This window comes from Dreissena polymorpha, chromosome 5 (assembly GCF_020536995.1).
Source record: "Dreissena polymorpha isolate Duluth1 chromosome 5, UMN_Dpol_1.0, whole genome shotgun sequence".
Lineage (NCBI taxonomy): Eukaryota > Metazoa > Mollusca > Bivalvia > Myida > Dreissenidae > Dreissena > Dreissena polymorpha.
The window spans coordinates 79,541,053-79,561,534 of NC_068359.1; the positions used below are offsets into that span (position 1 = coordinate 79,541,053).

The window sequence follows — 20,482 nt, forward strand, 5'->3', positions numbered from 1 at the left end:
TAATTCATAGATACATCGAAATGTGAATGACTCCTGGCAAACTGTGATGAAACTCCTTGAAAACGGTAAAAAAAACTTAAAAGCTTTGCATTTACCGTTCCGAGGCAATACCCAAGTTTTATTCAATTGTTTGTGTTGTCCTGTACTGGTATGTCTTGTCTAGTTCATTTGATTCGTGCTTCAGTGCTTTGCAATTGATTCATTTCCTCAAATAGAGGACCACAAGCCGCAAAATGGGTTTCTACTGCTAGTGCAGCTTAAGTGTCCCTTCGTGTATATATGTTTATTTATGTCTATATGTTTGTTTAAGGCATCTGCCATTTATAAGCGAAATTATACAACTATAATTCTTTCGTATGTAGTTTGGGTTTTAAAATGACTTGTGTAACCATATTAAGATTTTAATTCCATATGTTCATATATTAACATGTGTCGTAATTGAGGAAAACAAATATGACATCCATGTTTCCCATATTCGCTAGTTTCACTTTCCCTGATTAGGCGAGCATATAGTTTTACTTTATTTCCGCATGACTCATGTTAAAGGTCTCAAAACATGTGCAAAATTTAATTTTAGTACATACCTGTTCACGTAATTGTATATAGTACAACGTGTGCTTATATGAATCGAGATATTTCCGCGCTAGAGAAGGCTAATGGTAAATGTGCGTCGACGCCTAGAAACGTGAGCGTATTTTTCAACTGTTTTTAATGTGCCAAAGGTCAAATAACAAAGAATAAAATCACTGTAATCATGTATCCATAGAATTCCAAAGCGGTATTACACAGGCATAAATATGACTCCATATTCATCACTATGGGTCTGTCATTGGTCGCAATTGAATATTGAAATATAATGTAACATAATATTAATGAAAAACAGTTAGAATGATACATGTATTCATTACTTTTATCTTTGAAGTATATTTTTGTTTGGACATAGTAATGGAGGTATGATACATGAACATTACGTGTATTATAGGCAAATTAAAAGAAAATTTGTGTTATTTAAAGAAATTATTCAAACATTTTCCGAGATAAAACTATGCATTACAGAAGATATTCAAAGGTGATTATAATTAGTCAGTAAAACATATGTGTCCTGATATTTTTTTGCAAATTCGTTGTTTTTAAATGATTTGTCAGCGTGCTAAATATCATAGACATGAATGTGTCTTAGACTTAAGTGAGAAAGATAACAAGTCGAAGAATGTAAGAACAATACACTTCTATTTAATTTCAATAGCGTATTGTTCTCACTAATTATCTTATGTCATCTTTGAAACAGGAAATTATGGATGATTTATTGATGCTTTTGTGAAATGCGTATACAATTATTTGTTTTCTTAATTAAAATCGGTTAAATTTATAACATGTGATCGGGTGATCGTTTAGTCGAAACACTGGCCTATAATACGTTTACATATTTGTTATAACCGTCATTATAACAACTGGTGTTTGGAATAAAACTTACCATGCTATAAGTTATGCACTAAGAAACTGTTTGAATATGGATATTTTAAATGAAACCGTATTAATTTAGCAGCGAGAACGAATAATTGCAAGTCTTATGTACCAGTTAAAAGTTGTCATCTAATTAAATGAAAATAACTTGGAAGCTTAAATGGGTAATAATCGATTTGCACATGGCGTTTAGAAATTCATATTTTCATTTTTTATCTGCATATGTACATATGATTAGAATTGGTTAGGAACTCATTTCGTTTGTGATGAATTTAATTCTGTTGTAAGGGTGAGGGTTGTCCAGCCCTCAAACAAGTTCAAACCCCCTATGATTTTCATTGACCATTCCAAGGCGATGATTCCTTTTTTAATCAATCTTTGTTTACAGTTGGTGTATTGTCATAATAGAAGTGGATGAGATTAACCATACTGCTCCTGATAATGTTTCTGAGTTTGATTGTTTTCTATATATAGCAAAACATAAGACGTGCCTCTGTGTATCATTATTACAAAACAGTAGTAAATATATACATATTGCATAAATGATTGTAGAAAAGTATTTTTTACGATGTCAAAATCGTACCAAAGGCTTAATTACTCGTGCGTAAAAGACATGGACATTGTTTTAGAAATTACTGTCTATTTCGTTACGGAAGGGCCTTCAATTCGGAAAAGTACCTGTCTGTAATGCTCTTCAGTCAAACTTATTCTCTTCAGTCAAACTTACAATATGTATATGTTTGTAAATTGTACTGTTATTCTAAGCAGAAAAGATCGACGTATAACAAGCGCTTTAACCGCAATCGCCTTGTTTCATGCGCGACCGATGCATCAATTTAAGTGATTGGACATATAGGTCAATCATGTTTGCGGAGACTTGGGATTCGAAGAAAAGGTGCATGATCGTTGTACGTCCGACGCACATTGTTTAAATCTGATATCCATTGAAATGTAACTTACAAAAGCTTCATATCGAGCAAATATTGAATTGTTTCATCGAATTCCACGAATGATTATGCCGTTGTAAAGGTAAATTATTATACGGATCTGAGCATGTAGATATTAACGCATTTGGGAAACACATATTTCGATTGTGTATTTGATAAACAATCTGATAACACGTTACAAATACACTTCGTGTTAAGAACAACGTTTGTGTTGTTGTACAAAGTTACGCGTGGTGTCATATGGTTATATACAAGTAAAGAAGAACTGATATCCAAACATCTTCCCATTTAGTAGTGGAAAAAAATGCTTTGCTAATTGATAACTAAATTTACATCGATATGTACAATAGTGGGGAAATTTCCGGTGTCATGTACATATTTATTCATATTAAAATGGACACACTTTGTCAAATAATAGTGCTCTTATCAACCTGTCGGTATCGGAGTGCACTATAACTAAACTGTCGTTTGAATTCATTATGAAAAATGTAATTCTGAAACAGTAACAGTCAACAATTTATGTGTTTATTTCATTCAAATCCCCTTATATTTTGTGTGTATATTTTGTATTTATAAACGTGCTCATGGTGAGCTCGTATGAGCAATTGTGTCCGTCTTTCGTCGTTCACGTACTTAATCAGGACAATAGAGACCACATGTTTTGTAAGATTTGTGTACAGCTTTATTAGAACAATTGCCCAAAGCTTTATCGAGGCCGAGTCTAAAACTGGGTGACGTGGGATCAACATCAAAGTAAGTGAATTATATTCACGAAAAAATAGTTAACTTTAGCAGTCACGTGCTTAGCAAAGTTTCCTAAAAATTACTCAGAATATTTTGTTGTACTGATGTCTCGGCTAATTTCAAAAATTCTGCTAGTCTGCTAAATAATTGCTTCCAGGGAGGGGTGGGGGCTTGCGGTGTTAATAATGTGGCTGTAGTAAAATCGTATAGGCACTATATACATACCTTGTTCGACTCGGTCATCACTTCACTTGCTCGGAACATTAAACTAGTATGTTATTTCGCAAGCTTGACCGGAATATGATAAGGATTCCAGTCCGTTGAAATTGATTTCTGCCAGAACGTTGAGGAGTTCTGTAACAAGAATAAAGCGCAAATATTGAAAATTTCCTGTTATAAATAGTTTATTTCCTTCTTGTCACAATCATGATGTCACTTCTACAATGAATCATTATTCATGTTATATGTAGGGTACATTAAGCAGGAAGATTTGTTACACGCTATTCAAGCGTTATAAATAAAGCATTTCGATAAAGATAGAAGTTTAAGTTACTTATTTTCCTTAAAACTTATCAATATTGGACAGATAGTAGAAGCCATGGAGTAAGCGTAAGTAAAAAATATCTCTCATAGTGATATGCATATTCTTATGTTAATCTACTTTATTATTTTTGTGTATTTAATGTAGAGTAGATAAGAAACTTAATGTAATATTGTTACTTTATAATAATTCAGTGTTCAATGCTTGTTAAACAAATATATATAAAACTTTGTTAGCTTCGTAAGCCAAAATAAGTGTAGTACACTCTTTTGGCTTACATTTTTGTATCTAAACTTTACAACTATCTTGTTGTTAAATGTGCGTTGTTTTTGTGTGAGATAAATCTCTTTGTTTTTTTCTTCAAATACTCCTTCAATAAGGGTGAAATGTGTGAGACAGATAATCTACGCTTTACACGGTGTTTTATCTAATAGCATTTACTCAGCTGCTTCCAGATAAGACCAGTTAATTCATCAGTATTCTGCATTTCAATTCGAGTATTTTTATAGCCGAATATAATTGCGAATTGTTTATGCTACTGAAAAACTTAACTGTTAGAGTTGCACTCGAATGTAGTTAATAGTGATGTATATCGTTAGTATTTCTTATTGTAAACATCAATGGTTCAAAACTTTAAAAATAATATGTTCAAAAATACAAAAACAACTTGGTAAGATCACGTACAATTTTACCGGTAATGTCTAAGTACGACTTTAAATTTCTTAAGACACATGTAACTATAGCTATTTTTAACAAGGATATTATTTCCTGCACTACGCCAAAACTTAATTGTGTTAAAATGTAATCTTTTTCTCTTTGTCAATTGTACGTTATTTCGTAGTTGATGCCCGTGGCCTTTTGATATGTAGAATTTCCTTAATATGTCAATTATTTTGTTAAGTTTAGGTATCATATTTGCTTGATACATACCTGTTTATACGTATCACAAACACAGTTTAATCTTACCCCCCCCCCCCCCCCCCCCATTTCATTGAATAACACGGCACGCACACACTAAATGAGTTAATCGAGCTTTGTTTTCAAGTTTAAGTTTATAAATTATCTTTCACGGCGACAAGTCAAATTAAAAATTGTTCTATATGTTGGCCTATGTATACTTACAAATATGATTAATTTAATTCATGATAATAGTATGAATGTTTTTTCGATTATATGGAAAATTGCGGAATAAAAACATCAAATATGTACATTCATAGAAGTCCACGAAATAAAGCGAACGATGCAATTCCATAAATCTATCAGGAGGGAATTTTTTGTTCTTTTCCACTACTTGTATAACATAACACAAACTATATTGATATTATGTTTTGTAAAAAGTATATGATTCGACGTGGTTAAAAAGCTCTGTACAAAATGAGAGTATAAGATCTAAGCACTTTTACAAAGAAAACCTCTTAAATTATTTAAAACCACTTCTTTGACTTAAATCATGTAATTATAGAGACTTTGTCATATAAAAATTACATTTATAGTAACAAAGATATAAGCTATAAAACAGGTATTATACCTGTAATTATTGGCCTAAAATGTATGTTAGTCCATTCCGGGTGCGAGTCCCAATTGGAAAAGAGAAGAGAGTGGCCCGAAAAGATCAAATGTAATATAGTATTATCGGTATAAAAAAAAAGATAAATAACAGGAAAAGCCAATTTCCCGTTAATTGTATGTTATCGGCCGTTTCTGATATATATATTGAAATATTTTAAATACATGTAATAAAATGAGGCTGATGTATAACTGACCGACTTTATGTACCGGTACTATATCGCAATGCTTCAAAAATAGACACTCGCCTGTTTAATTAAATTGATTACCATATACACTTGCATAAAAATAATAAACCAAAAACACGGGTATGCTCTAAGGTAAAATCATAAATATATTATTAATATCATTATTAATTAAACATATTTATTGTTTAATAAATCCGGAATGTGGGGGTCGTAAGTTCTTATGAACTTCAACAACATTTTTTTTGAATAGTTTTATAATACATTGTAGCGTGATAATTGTCACTCATAAGCCTGCCGTCTACTAAATTTTTTTTAGAGAACTTCATTTAATACAGAATCAATATTGATTTCTTTGTCATAAATATTGAAAAGCATGTTGTTTGGCCATAACATGAATTGTGTCTCGACACGAGCTTGTTCCCGTTTGAGGAAAAGTGAACCACTATTCTGCTATAGGTGATCAAGAAACTGCCGGGTTAACCATTTTTGACTTTTGGATTATGTCATTCATCTAAGTATTAAACAATTACTTAAACATTTTACATCGACAAACATGGGCCTTAAAGGTATATATGTAGTTTTAGACATTGTATACGAACTCATGCGATGAATGTCACAGCTAAACGTTCGTTGAAAAATATGCTGTATGCAGGAATGCGCTGTGTATATTACAAAGAGACGATGTTACAATATTCCATATCTTAAATAGATTTATTCCGAAATGTGCAAGAATTTGGAAATACCTAATAAATTGACAGTATAAGCAAATCTAACTCATTTAAACTACGATCAAAATCAAATACAATTCCAAACGTTATTATTTTATGATACTTCAATTGGTTAATAAAATAGACCAGAATCGTTTGTATCGGGGATTAAGATTTTATTGTTAACCAATGTTATTGAGATCTGGATTAAAACTAGTTAGCATACGTTGACTTTTCCTGTTTTAAATGTTTATTTGTCAATGCTGTTTCTAACATTTACAAATAAACAGAACGTCGTGTACGAGTATAACGTACAAACGCTGTCGTCACAATTTAAAACGCAATTTCTTTAGTGTGTTAATATACGAACACATCGTTTCGTACATAAATATTTTCAGACTTATGCAATGTGTGCGATTGTTATTAAACTATCCGAAAATTGATTACATAAAGATACATTCACCGACTATACGAGTATACCTGCGTAATGAATACGATCGTCATTACTTTCATTATTATCAACTTTTAACAAAGAAGTTGAATGATAATGTTAATAAATTATAAAATAAGACTTTATATAATTCACAATATTCTGTGAAAAGTGCGTTAGTTACTCTGTTGGTTTTTATTTTGCATTGTTTAATTTGATGAAAATAATTATCGCCAAGCACGATATCGATAAAACACTATTAATTTGCTTTAAAATGTGTTCGAGGGTTCTTACTAAATTAGTTCTTTATAAACTTATTTTATCAGAACATACCGTTGGCTTATAGCAAACCTACTTACTTTAAATGCCCCAGTGGCGATACACTGTATGAGACAGCTACCGGTCATTTTACCTCGGATTAACTGCACATGACACCGACATTTAAGTAGTAACAGTAGCAGTACTGCTCACGTAAAGCAAATCATTTACTTGCTGACAGCGACGTCAAATTTAGGTTGAGGCTAAATATAAACGAGTTGCCCTGGTTATGGTTTCCAGACCTAGATAAACTTTTTAAGCAAACGCTGTTATATGTTGTACATGTTAGTTCTCCAGAGCTCAAGGCAGCATGAAGCGATGATTTTTTTAACATAAGATAATGGTTTAAGAAAGCATTTTCTGTTTGCTTTAATGAATAACTCCGCAAATTATATTTTTTATGATTTTTTTTGGAACAAGAGGTTGCGAACTTTAAAATAATGCTATTGGGTTTCTAACCAAAGACTGGTACTTTGAGATTACTGGATAAAATGCACAAATTGTACAAAACATTTATAATTCTGATATTTATTCTGAAAAAAAGTTATCTTCTGTTCTAACTATAAATACCATTTTTGATCAGAAAATGCATAAATTACGATGTTTAAGTAGTATTTGTTATTTTAATTTCACTGAGAATATAGCCTATTGTCCAGTATATTCAGCCACTATTCAGAGTTCATTGACTTTTTATACTGACTGAAAACATTTTCAAGAAAAGTTAGACATTTAATTTAACATTTCATGTCTTTACTAACAAAATAAAGGCAAAGTTAATGACATATCAGCTACTTCTTAAGTAACATGACAATTTTAGCATGGAACCCTAGCAACCCAGTGATTAGTTATATCTTCCAATCAATCAGTTATGTCATCATTTTTCTAGGAAAACATGTTATGTTTGTAATATTTTTTTAATACATCAATAAATACATAATGATTTAGAATAAGACAAACGTACTGATTTTAAGTAAATATTTTGAAAATTATTGGCATTTTATTTTACATGTGTAGCACATTTAGCTAAATCTTTACCAAAGGCTTTTTTCAAAATTATATATAATAATAACATTTTGATTACGAAATATAAATTATGTTATTTATTTTTTTAAATACAAAGAAATATCTCAAGATTTATCAGATATGTGTCATCATTTCAAGAAAGAAGTGGGTGGTCACAGTTTTTATGAAACTATCGAAATGAAGGATAAACTGAAATATGTGGGGGTCAATATTTTATGCGCTTAATTTAAGGCGTCTTTTTATAGAGTCCCTGACCAAAATCAAGGTAATAATTACTTTTAAATCATTTACGTATTGATATACAATAAGATAGTGTTAGAATATTTGCGGAAAACAAAAGAATTTCGACGAAAACTTGTCTGGTGAAATTTTCCGAATGGTTACGGAAAAAAAGTCGATATTCGGTTGCCGAAAAATAAGCATGTGGCGGTTTCCGAAAAACAAAATGACTGCATCAAAAGATTTTAATGTTACTGACTATAACTGTTTGATATATGTATGATTTTGCTTCTCATGTAAGAATGTGTAACTTTCAAGACAGACACACTTGAAATATTAAGGCTATTCTGTCCCTCGGCAATTTCCGTAACCACTCGGAAAATGTTTGCAGACACACAATTAAATCAAAATTCTTATCTTTTCTGCAAATATTCTACCACTTGCCTGTTGTATACCAATACATAAATGATTTTCAAGTAACAGCACATTGATTTCAGTCAGGAACACTGTTTATAACAGCGGAAACCAATATTCCAAACTTTTTGGTTAACAATTGTTATAATGTAAATCGCGTGCATGCAGCATGAAATTGAATGTTCTGTCAGATAAGTGTTTCGACTTGATTGGGTAATTTTGGACTGTTCAATTCAACAGAAAAGAGCTCTTAAACGTTCATTAGACCCATGTAAAGCGAAGTAATAAAGAACCATTTTTTGTTCACTACCCAAAATGTGACGTCACGAGTTGCCTCCCTTGTTTGTTCATGCTACTAAAGGTAAGATTTTGAGATTAATCTTTGTCTAACGTCCGTCGTGCGTCGTCAACTAACACCTTGTCTTCAATTTCTTTAAGGGCAACATTTGAAGCTAAATATTGCCGAGAATGTTCCTCTTTACAATATCTACTGCATGTTTGAATCCGAGTCAGGAAAACACTAGATGTACGGGTCAAATCTTAGGATAGCCTTTATAGCACTCCATCAGTAACCCTTTTTTAAGCCAAGTTTAAATCGGATCAAGTGGGAATAAAACCTAGATCAAAAGGTCAACTGGTTTAATCTTAAAGAAACGCTAACACTCCAGAAACCGCCTTTTCAAATAAATCATGATAAAAATTGATCAAAATGCTCGCCGTGAACATATCTACTCAAGTTATCTGGATCGGAGTTGGGTCAAACTAGGTCACAAGGATTAGACCTACACTAAAAACGCTACTAAATTCTCATATGTGAACTATTAACCATTGAACTTTATCTTAATATTTTCTCCACCACATCTAGGTTCTTTTAACATGATATAAAATAAAAATCAAGGTTACCAGGTAAAAATGTTGACAATTGCTGTACCTTTAAATCAGATGAGCAATTAACGGTCATCGCTGCACTCTTGTTTTAGTATTGACCAGACGAATAATATCTGATGAAAATGTTTTTTACATTTTACGGTCAAATTGCTTGCTTATCAATTTTCATGATTATATTTTATAAACATGTAGAAAAAATCCATTATTTAGTGTTAATATATTTTAAATTAACATTCAATCGCATTTGAAATATGTAGATATAAAAGGTAATCGATAAACTCTCCACAACATTACATAATTATATTATATGACGGAAAGACAGACGGATGGGTGGAGAGGGGAATTGATTGAAAAACAGACATAATACAAACATTTAGCTTAATCTTATACCCAGTATCAACATCATATCTTACGAACTCTTTGAGAAATTACACTATTAAGTTTTGTTAAATTTTAAAATATTAAACTAACCTATGTGCTCTGGTAAAAATCCGAAAGGTGATTACCAGGTTTCATGATAATATATATTTTTACTTACAATTTTAAGTAATATTAATTTTTCTGGTACAGCGCCCTTACAATTCGCAAAAATAAATAAAGTAAACCAAAGTTATAACAAGTATCTTAAACATTTTATGAGAAACCGAAGGAACGTTCCGACGGATAGGCAGACCGGGAGACTGACAGACAGACGAACGGACAACCAGTTCAACACGGAGGACGGATTGTGAACCTTACAAACATCACCAAACCTTTTAGGGACATACACGTATATACGCATAGGTTTTTTTTTATTAACTATATAACATCATCGTTTCCTTACATTTTAAAATTTAATAAAACAGTAGCATAGCAATTTTGCTAATAGTGAATTTATTTACAAAACAAAGATGATATTCATAAACGCATGAGCAAATTTAACTAATTTTTTATACACTGCGTGGTATCACCAGGCAAATTTATTATTTGCATAATACCATTCGGCTTTGCATGATTTATACATTTGTAAACAACCAAATTACTTTCACTTTGTCATAGTGATTCTTTTAGCTTTAGGGAAATGTATTGACATTTGTAATTACTTAGGGTTGCCCATAAGAAATACGTCCCTTTGTGCATTATATCGTAACACAAAATTTAGCTACAATAAAAACGTGTCGCAATGCTTTTTTAACCTCAAATAGTTCAGATAAGTATATAATAAAAACAGCACTAGAAAGTGTACAAATTCGTTCATAAGATACGCTAAACACAATATTCCTTTTGAGGGGTAATAAATGACTCTTCCTGTTTGAATGTCATATTCCATTGCATTATTTGCCGTGTTATCAATCATGTATGTAATAATTTTATGTTTATAATAGGTGTTATGTTGATAAGAACTTAACTTATTAAGCCTTAATATTGTCATTAATAAAATAAATACATGATTTCGTCTGTATTTCTAAATTGTCAGACTATATTATGTTTTTTAAATCAAAATGGTATTGAATGTATTTTAACGTATAAGGGTTATCTTATTTAATACCCGACCTAAATATTACCAGAGTTTTGATATCACGACTGTAAAAATTGTCCGACCCGTTTTTAAACTTTTCAGGAGTTTTTTTTTTTAATTCATAAAAATTGCCATGATTTCCATAATCATGTCTCCATCTATTTCAGCTAAATGTAAGTGAATAAATCCCCATTGGATGAAGAAATAGTGTGAGGTATAAGCAATGGCGCAAGCTGACATCAGGAAGGCAAACATCCTGGCATATCTACACCTACGTGTTGTACGTAGAGTCCTTAGACGTCTTTTGGATCATGGCGTTACAAGAGAAAAACCTTCTTTGAGGATTGATCATTATTTATTTCACCACATGAGTAAAATAAACCAACACCCGATCGGTATTCAAAACCAAAATCACTTGTTTCCAGGCTTTGGTGTGAACGCAAACGTTGACGATTGGCCGGTTTATTTGTTTCCGTTTCTAATAGATATAACTGGGCAAGGATGGCTACATGAGGACTTGCGCGATTCAGTTCGCCAGATAAGTCAAGCCAGAATGGAACTGTATTCAAAAATTGTTATAGGCATAAGCAAAGAATATTTTGAACAACAGGTGAAGATTGTACAAACTGCGGTTCAAAGAATATGCCAGTGCATATCAGACATGCAATTTACCGATGAGATAAATGACGAAATAAGGAATGTCGAGGAAATGAGGGAACCTCGTGATAATGCAGATTTCGTCGAAGCGTATAACATAAATCACCATACTGAAAAATCATATCGACAGAGAGTTATGGAATTTACAGAAAGTAATTTATATACAAACACTTTGTCTTTGCAAGTGCTTTATGATTTATTTGATAAACTCTACGAATGTGTTTATTATATAAAAAGACTTAATAAAGCTTTTATTTACAGATCAGCAGCGCCTTCACGACTTCATTACGCAAAACGCTGGGAATTACGAAGCACAAGGTACAATTACAACGTTAGATGAATATGTTTCGTTAAACTTAACGTCAAAAAAATATTTAATTAGTCAATACTAGTTCCTACAATTGATCAGTTACGTAAGCATTTCTGATAAATTCTTATGTATTGCGAACATATCGCAATTCATGTTCTGTATTACAGGTTTAACAACACCTACGATGGACATTTAACTGAATTTATAAATACATTTGCCGTACATTTGGACATGCTTCCTTGTGTTTTGCATTCAATACGTAATTGTTTCAGACGAAGAACTCGAGGATTTGAGTATTCGCGACCAAGATCATACTCGTGACTTAGAACAAGGTAAAGGAACTAGTAGTTGTATGACATGCGTAAATGTCAGTAATTATGAATATGTTCACTGTCATGAGCTTCATTATGTCTAGAATTTATGTCAAATTCTAGAAAAACAAAACAATGGCATGCGTGCTTAAGACAAGTATTCATTGTGTATTTTTATTTTGCTATCGTATGCTTTAAATAATAATGACTCATCATAATTTTCAGCACATCAACAGGGACACGATATTACAAGCCGAAGTTTACCACCACGATCTGCATCCGGCAAATATCCCATAAATATGCCAGGTTAATTTAATGCGATGATGAGTAATTTTCAAGAAAATAAATATAGTTTCTATTGGTGACAAATTATGTGACGATGTTTAATTTGTGCGCTGATGTTAGATAGAATTTAGATTGTATATTATCTATGAAAGTAATGACATATAAACATGTAAAATAATTTCGAACGTTTAAACATTTTGTACATACTTTCACGTATACTGTAAAATATTAATAAAAGGATTATATTAATATTCACGACAAGAAATGAGATAAGTAAGATATACGAACATACAATGCCATGACTAATTCTTTTGACAATGGGTATCTATTGAAATTTTACTTGTCAGCTCAATATTCCTACACGTTTAGTCTTACTAATTAATTTTTTAACACAGAATTAACAGTCGAAATAGACATATCAGGATGTAACAGTGCGGAACTGCATCAGGTAGCGGATCGTATTGTCAACTCTTTCAACAACAGAGGTGAACACAGCCTGGATCCAGCAAACACATGTATCAAGAACACACTGGATAATACATTTATGTCATATGGAGGCAAGGCGTTATTTGATGATTGTATAGAGACATGTACACCAGTTACAATAAATAGTTATTATAATGTTAAAATAAGCTTGTTAAGTTTTTAAAGTAAACGTGTATAAGGTTTTTTGTTTCGGCGCTCCAGTTTTAATCAAAATGATATGTTAATATTTATAAACATGTGTGTTTTGCAATTAATTTTTGGTACGGATATAGTTCATCATGCCGTTCAACCGGTGTAGACATGCCAATAGTGTGTCCTGACCTATCAAATGCGGTGAACATTCATAATTATAGTTGTACTGGTGTATTGCATTTATTATCCTTTATAGTAAAGAAAACGGTAACTTACCGTTAATAAACGACTAGCGCAGGGAAACTATTTTGCTTGCCTATAATTAGACTGGAGACTGAGTATATTGTTTAAACACAATAATGTGCTGAATATTTTCTGTAACTGAATAATGAATTTTGACGGAGTTGTTTATATTTTAATAAAATTGTGTACTTCGCGTACATTGTTGAATGAACATTTCTCTCATATACAATAATTGGTATACACTCGTTGGTGTGCCTACTAAGTATATTTTGATATGATTTTAGAATATTATGTACAACAAGGTTGCATACAAGTTGTGGTGCGTCCTCGTTCCATCAAAGATATGTTTCAATTGCTGACGGACTGTGTCAATGGAACTCTTACACAGCACTTACAGCCGATTACAGAATTCATACGAATGCTTTATAATTGTCAAAATTACGAACAAGAGGCTGTGATGTACAAAGATAATTACGACCATATGATGGACAACATAGGTATGTTTCGTCTCGGTGTACCGTGCTCTACAACTTTCTATTCTTCTACTTTTCTACACAATGGCTCAATAACGCGGTGACCGTTCAAACTAGTTGATATACGGCAGTAGATCACGTCACTGTCATATCCAGTCAATGCGTATTCATAATCGTCGGCTTACCACATTATAGAATTTGATGCTATTCGTTAATCACGGATTTAAAATACCATCAGATAGTCCGTGCATCACTTAAAGCATTTTTATAATAAGCAGACATTAAATGTGTGACGAATACAACAAAAAAACAGTGGCGACATAAGTTCTACTGGACTTGCATAGCAATATAAGATTGTAATTGTTTTGTGGAATTTGGGTCGTATTAATTTTTAGCAATAGTTTTATGTTTATAACATTAACTTATGACCAGTCGTTGCGATTCCGAAAACAATGTCTTTTTTCTGGATAGCACTGTTAGCCATTATACGAATAGGCCCATAGATATGTGCATAACACATTAAGCGAAATATCTCCTTTCTGGATTAGTAGTATTTATTTTTAGCAGAAACACGTCAGCCTCTGCAGACGCTTTAGGTGAATTTAAAGGTTCAAGGTCTTTAAATTTTAAAACAACACAAAGTACATAAAATTGTCAAGTAAGGAAATAATAATAACATATTTAAACATTTTAGGGAAAATGGCTTGCCGTCATTAAAGGGACCTTTTCACACATTTTGGCAGATATTGAAGTTTTTCATGAAATGCTTTATATTAATAAATGTAAACATTGGATCTAAAAAGCTCCAGTAAAAAGCAACATTAAAATTAAAGAAAAAAAAGTAACCGTCAACTGGGCTCGAACCACTGAACCCTTGAGTAAAAGTCTATCGCTTAGACCACTCCGCCATCTGTTCTCATACCATGAGTGATGCATTTAATACTCTATATAAGCAATCCTCGTAGTGTCACACAATATCACGACAACAACAGAACTATCCAAATGATTAAATCGTTTCGCGTTGCAACGCCTATTAATTTGCAGGTTTTTAAATCGTCAAAAGATGCATATTATGGATATTTTCGAGCATGGTTAATGTTCAGTATTACTGTTTGCCCACAAATAGCATAACTACAACGAAAATTTGCGAATCTGAAACTTTGTTTTTAAATTTCGTTAATTTATCAAAACGTGAAAAGGCCCCTTTAATCGTTTGCCTTCGGTCTTAATATGTTTCACGTAATTATATTATGGTTAACGAACTTGAACTTAACATACACCAAATTAACATGTGTTTGTGATGATTTATTACACACAATCATGATAAAGTAACAATAAGAGGTTTATTTTCACAGTTTTATTATATCTTATATTGGTAAGTATAAAACATTTGAAACTTCACTTTATTAGGAAACTATTCTAAGTACAAAAAAAACAAGCCGTTATTGGAATATCAAGTATTTAGTTCATGAAACATGCTTGACTTGTAGCAATGTTAATCTAAGAACTTTGTCTCTTTTCTTAGGTTCATATGTTGCATTTGACAAAACGATGAAATAGCAGAATACATCGAAGTCATGGTGTGTGTCGAAATGTAGATAATTTATATCCCGTCCGGTCCAAACAAGCATATTTTCTAAGCAACGCCGGACAAACCGTCATCTTTTCGCCACCAACCATTTATCCTCTGTTCAGTTTGAATTAGGCAATAGAAATAATGAAATTGACTGACAAAAATGATAACCATGAATGTATAATTACTGATTTTTTGCAATGTTCATCGTTTTCAATAACTGCCTAAAAGTTGTATAAAAATGGACATGTAACGATCATGTATGTGTGTATGTTATTGTTATTGGCAGCTGTTCAACTGAGAAAGAAAATGGTTGTAAGCGAGAATAGCTGTAAACACAACCACTATGTTAGAGCTGAAGAGACTGGTGATAGATCCGTCCTTCTACACGTGGAATGTCATTCTGCGGAAGATCGTGCGGCTTTCAAATATGCATTGCAGACTGGACAAATGCAGCCAACACTTGATGTAATCAGACGAGAATTTCAGCACCTATGTCCCGATATTTCGTTGAAAGCAAGATTGCATACACTAGAATTATATGGCAAAGGTAATAATTGCAGAACGTTTTGTTTTTCCATGATAAAGTCTGCCTTGAAATATTTAAATAGTTCAAAAAATTATAAACGTTTCGTTGCAGGACCTTCGCAGAACGACAGTACAGCATTGGAAAAGTAAGCTTTTGGATAGCTCTTTCACATACACATATACAATTAACTGTCTAAATCTTGTCGGTTTCATGAATATTTAACATTATCCCTGCAAAATTGACTTATAGTAATAACTTTATTTCAGAGTGTTATGATAATTGTTAACCAAACTTGTGTCATTTATGCATTTAGTGTTCCGATCTGCTTAAAATGTAACTTAAAAATACGAAACTACGTTCGCACAATTAATAGGTGATATTGAGTTGAATAGTGTAATTTGTTTGTTCTTTTATGATGAAGACCTTTAGTAACTTTTGTCATTCACACGAAAATACCAATTGAATATAAATTTAGTGAGTGTGTCAATACTTGAAGCTTGCGAACTAAGCCTCTGTCAGGAATGCCTATCGGCAATATCTTTGACAGACATCAATATTATTACTTGTCCTACTCTGGTCGGACCTCTTTGTCCCAACATACATACGCTTTTAGTGTATAATGCTAGCATGGTGCAAGGAATGTGGATAAAATAATGAAAAGACCAATTATTACCGATATTCATTTTTCAAAGGATTCCTCTTGTGCCATTGCTTTATATATATACATTTTCGTAGAAGACTTATCTGTTAAAACGGCATATTTTGGGGGTCTTTAATCTTATACAAAATGTTTTGTTTACAACAACAACGTTTTGTTTGGTCCCGAAGGATGTAAACATTCTAAGCGTATGTGTATATGTTAGAATTACGAGATCCGCGAACTGACGGTATTCACAAACTATACATTGTAGTGGTATATAAACTATACTTGAAACACCGAAAAAAACAGTCATTGGCTTATTAGCATTTTGGAAAATTATATGGAAACGAAATCGAAATTTATTATACATGCTATGCAATTAAACATGTTTTGCTTTTAGAATGATCAGTCGCTAAAGCGCTCTATAACTTCATTTAGTAAACAGGTAGAGAACTCAAACAGAACCGTGACAGTATATCTAGGGAACATGTTTCTTTAAAACCAAAATATACATTTGTGTGATCTCAACCTGAATGTTGCTTTTGATAGGATAAAGAAGGATGAAAACCACAAAAGTACGACTTTGCGCACAACTGATGTTGCAGAAATGAGACCATTACATAAAGTAGGAAATGACCACTTCCATGACGTGCCAGCAGATCCTAACCCAACAAGACATAAAAAAATTAAAAGGTAGCGACGTTAACACACCCAAGAAACAATCTTGGTACATGTATTTTGCGATCAAAACAACTTTTGTTTAAATATAACTATTGACTTTTCATATCACTTACTGACGACATTCACATATTTTGCTATGCAATGTCGCCTTCAATCAAATGTATTAAGCTTATTTATCGTTTATATTTAATAGACAGGCCGCGTCGAGCATGTTCTGCAAACAAACAGAGAGGATTGAACCCACTATCCGATGTAAAAGTTACCCAGAGCCGTAGACAAATCATTGCATGACATGCGAACCAACTGCAACACCCAATCCACACTGTCGCTACTAATTAAATGAATGTATTATTATTAAGACTTAGAACGGCGATCCAGAGGAACGCACAAGGTTGGTGGCGTTGTTTACTTTCGGAAAAACGAACGGATGCGATAAAAATGTTCTTATTCATTGGGATTAACTGCCGTTAACTGGTCTTTTTGCGTCCGGAGCATTCACCGTATAGTATGTAGATAACACAACACCTCATTCTACAATACAACAAATCACATGCGCGCCGACAGCAAGGATTGAACGGATGTTTTAATCAAGGATCGATTTATGTGCGGTAATTTAAGAAGTGGACAAAGTGTACTCGTACATATGGATGAGTTTGTTGATTAGAATAGTGTTTTGAACAGTATGTTTTGTTTCCAGTAAAGTCATCTTTACTTATTTTGCATCAAACCATTGCACGACTTACTTCTAAGTGTACATTTTGCACATATACATTGTTTGATAACATGTATTGAATGTAATAGGTTTAATACATATCCTTGTAAGTATTATCATCATTATTAGTTTTACTACTTATACGTCACACGGGCATGAAAAATCAATATGAAGCAATTGTAAGCCGATATTAACACGTTTATTCGTGATTGTTAATTTGCGTCGTTGAACTAATCTGCACAGAATAATGGAGATTTCAGGACAGTTGTTTTTATTTTCTTTTTATATGCCTTTCATGAGTTTTAGATATGATGTCAACAAACGTTACAATGAATTTAAGAAAGGAAATATATCTAATAAATTTCACAAACATTGATTCCTTTTGTTTCAAAATTAAAATGCTTAAGTTTGAATAACTCAATGTGTATTTAATTTCTGTACTTGGTCAATATTTCATTTATCAATTGAATATGACATACTTATTCTTTTACGCAATATATCTTCCATGAGAGAGCTTTAAGCGTATCCCAACCATTTTTTTATACTTTTCTATATCTCTTTTATGACACCTTATCACTTAACATGTTCGTGAATAAAGTGTGCCGAACCGTAATGTCAAACAGCTTTTTTCCGCTTTCATTCAATAGTATAAGTGAATTATCCATAAACAGTGCCCTTCTGCTTTGTAGTACAAAGCATATATCCTCCTTGGTTTAATGCGTACATAGATGCACCCAAAACGTGTTAATCAATACTAATGTACCTTGTTCTACGGTTTTTTGTTGAGAAGAATCACGATGAAATTGAACTTGTACTAAATGATGCTAGGTTATGAAATCTTGCAAAAGAGATGTAATTTAGCTGATACTTGGATTTAAATAATTTCATCGTACCTCAAAGATTTGTTATTTTGTTGTTCTGGTGAATGTTAAAACGAGTGTATATCATTGTAATGTCAACATTTATTATCTTAATATAAAACAAATAAATGTACATGTATATAAATGAGGAATGTAAAATAGAATGTATGAAATATTTTATACAGATACTATTATTCAAATGTTGTTTATTTCGATAATATTCAAAACTCCGAAACCGACTAGTTTACATGTACTGTTTGTTGCAGAACCAAAATTTATATCTATGCGTCCTTCGAAAAAATCTATGCAATCTTTTCCAATAAAGTACATATCTACTTCACATAATTTAGATTCCGAATGTACAGACGAAAATTATTGCAATTGTATTAAACAACTGATTTTCTGGTACAACTTTTTCTGAAATTACTTTCTATTTTTTATGCATCAACGTTTAACCTGTTTTGAAAATGTTTTATTTAGATTGTATATAACAACTTTTTACCACTGAGTCATTTAATTCTATTTACATTTGTTGTTTTTTTCCTTTAATGTATTTTAATTTGAATTGCGATGATATGTGTTTTTATGTTTATTTTCATTTTTTGTTATTACGTGCATGCTACATATGAAAACATTTTGTTATTACTGGCATGCTACATTTGTAAACATTTTTTATTACCTGCATGCTACATATGTAAAACAAATTATACTTTCTTATTGTTATTATCAGCAGTATTGTTATTTTTATTGTATTATTATTATTATTATTATTATTATTATTATTATTATTATTATTATTATTATTATTATTATATTGTAAGCCGATACTGATACGTTAATTAGTGTCTGTTAATTCGACACAAATAGTGTGTATTTCGTTCTTCCTGAGTTGAATAACGATGATCAAGAGTTTTTACTTCATGATGCTGGATTATGAAATCTTGTCAACAAGAAAGAATTTAGCTGATACCTATGGTGACTCCATTTCATTGTGCCTCCGAAACTTGTTTTTTTTGTGCTTTTTGTTACTCTTGAAAATATTAAACAATAGTATTGAGTAACATATCTTTAATATAATCGAATGTATACGCTCTTTGATTGTATATATATGTTCATTTACACTTTTGTGTTTTGTTATTTATTCTGAGATTCGTGGGGGTATGTCTTGCTTTTAAGCCCATAGCACCCCCACCCGAAGCTAGGCCTCGACCGTTCTAAAGCGTAGACAACAGCTTTTATAATAGTGTTTACCCACACTGTTAAATAGTGTCATTTAGATTCTTTTGTTGCGCGTAACTGAAAAGTTATTGCATCAGGAGGATGAAAGATTACTGTAGTTTTGCGACAAAATTGGAATGTGGAGGCTTACAAGCCTTATGGACGAATAAGTTTATTTTCTGAAGTTCAGTTGTATGCATCGCCATGTAGTGTATAGGCTATTGGTTAGATATGATATTGATGTGTCTAGGTGGTTAACATAAACGATTTATCAAAATGGTTGAAGCGAGATGTCTCAATATGAAATATGCGGATTTTGGTTTACGTTTCTTTGAACAAGCAGTATACTTTCAATGAGGTGATTTTTTAATTGCAAAATATATTAATTTTCTCAATTACTGTTATTATGCCGAAATATCCCGTTG

The 20,482-nt window shown here is 32.0% G+C and overlaps 2 protein-coding genes across 2 annotated transcripts; both read left to right on the forward strand.

The window, feature by feature from the left end:
• Nucleotides 1-11,120: 11,120 nt before the first annotated feature.
• On the forward strand, nucleotides 11,121-13,475 carry LOC127880585 (uncharacterized). The gene is made up of 5 exons (XM_052427896.1): nucleotides 11,121-11,756; nucleotides 11,866-11,922; nucleotides 12,187-12,246; nucleotides 12,451-12,531; nucleotides 12,906-13,475. Exons 1-5 carry the CDS (start codon nucleotides 11,171-11,173, stop codon nucleotides 13,157-13,159), a joined length of 1,038 nt encoding a protein of 345 aa, XP_052283856.1. The 5' UTR covers nucleotides 11,121-11,170; the 3' UTR covers nucleotides 13,160-13,475.
• A 205-nt stretch (nucleotides 13,476-13,680) lies between these two features.
• LOC127882280 (uncharacterized) lies at nucleotides 13,681-19,960 on the forward strand. Its single transcript, XM_052430835.1, has 5 exons — nucleotides 13,681-13,868; nucleotides 15,707-15,967; nucleotides 16,058-16,091; nucleotides 17,136-17,279; nucleotides 17,461-19,960. The coding sequence occupies exons 1-5, from the start codon at nucleotides 13,715-13,717 to the stop codon at nucleotides 17,540-17,542; spliced, it is 675 nt and encodes a 224-aa protein (XP_052286795.1). The 5' UTR covers nucleotides 13,681-13,714; the 3' UTR covers nucleotides 17,543-19,960.
• The last annotated feature ends 522 nt before the right edge of the window (nucleotides 19,961-20,482 follow it).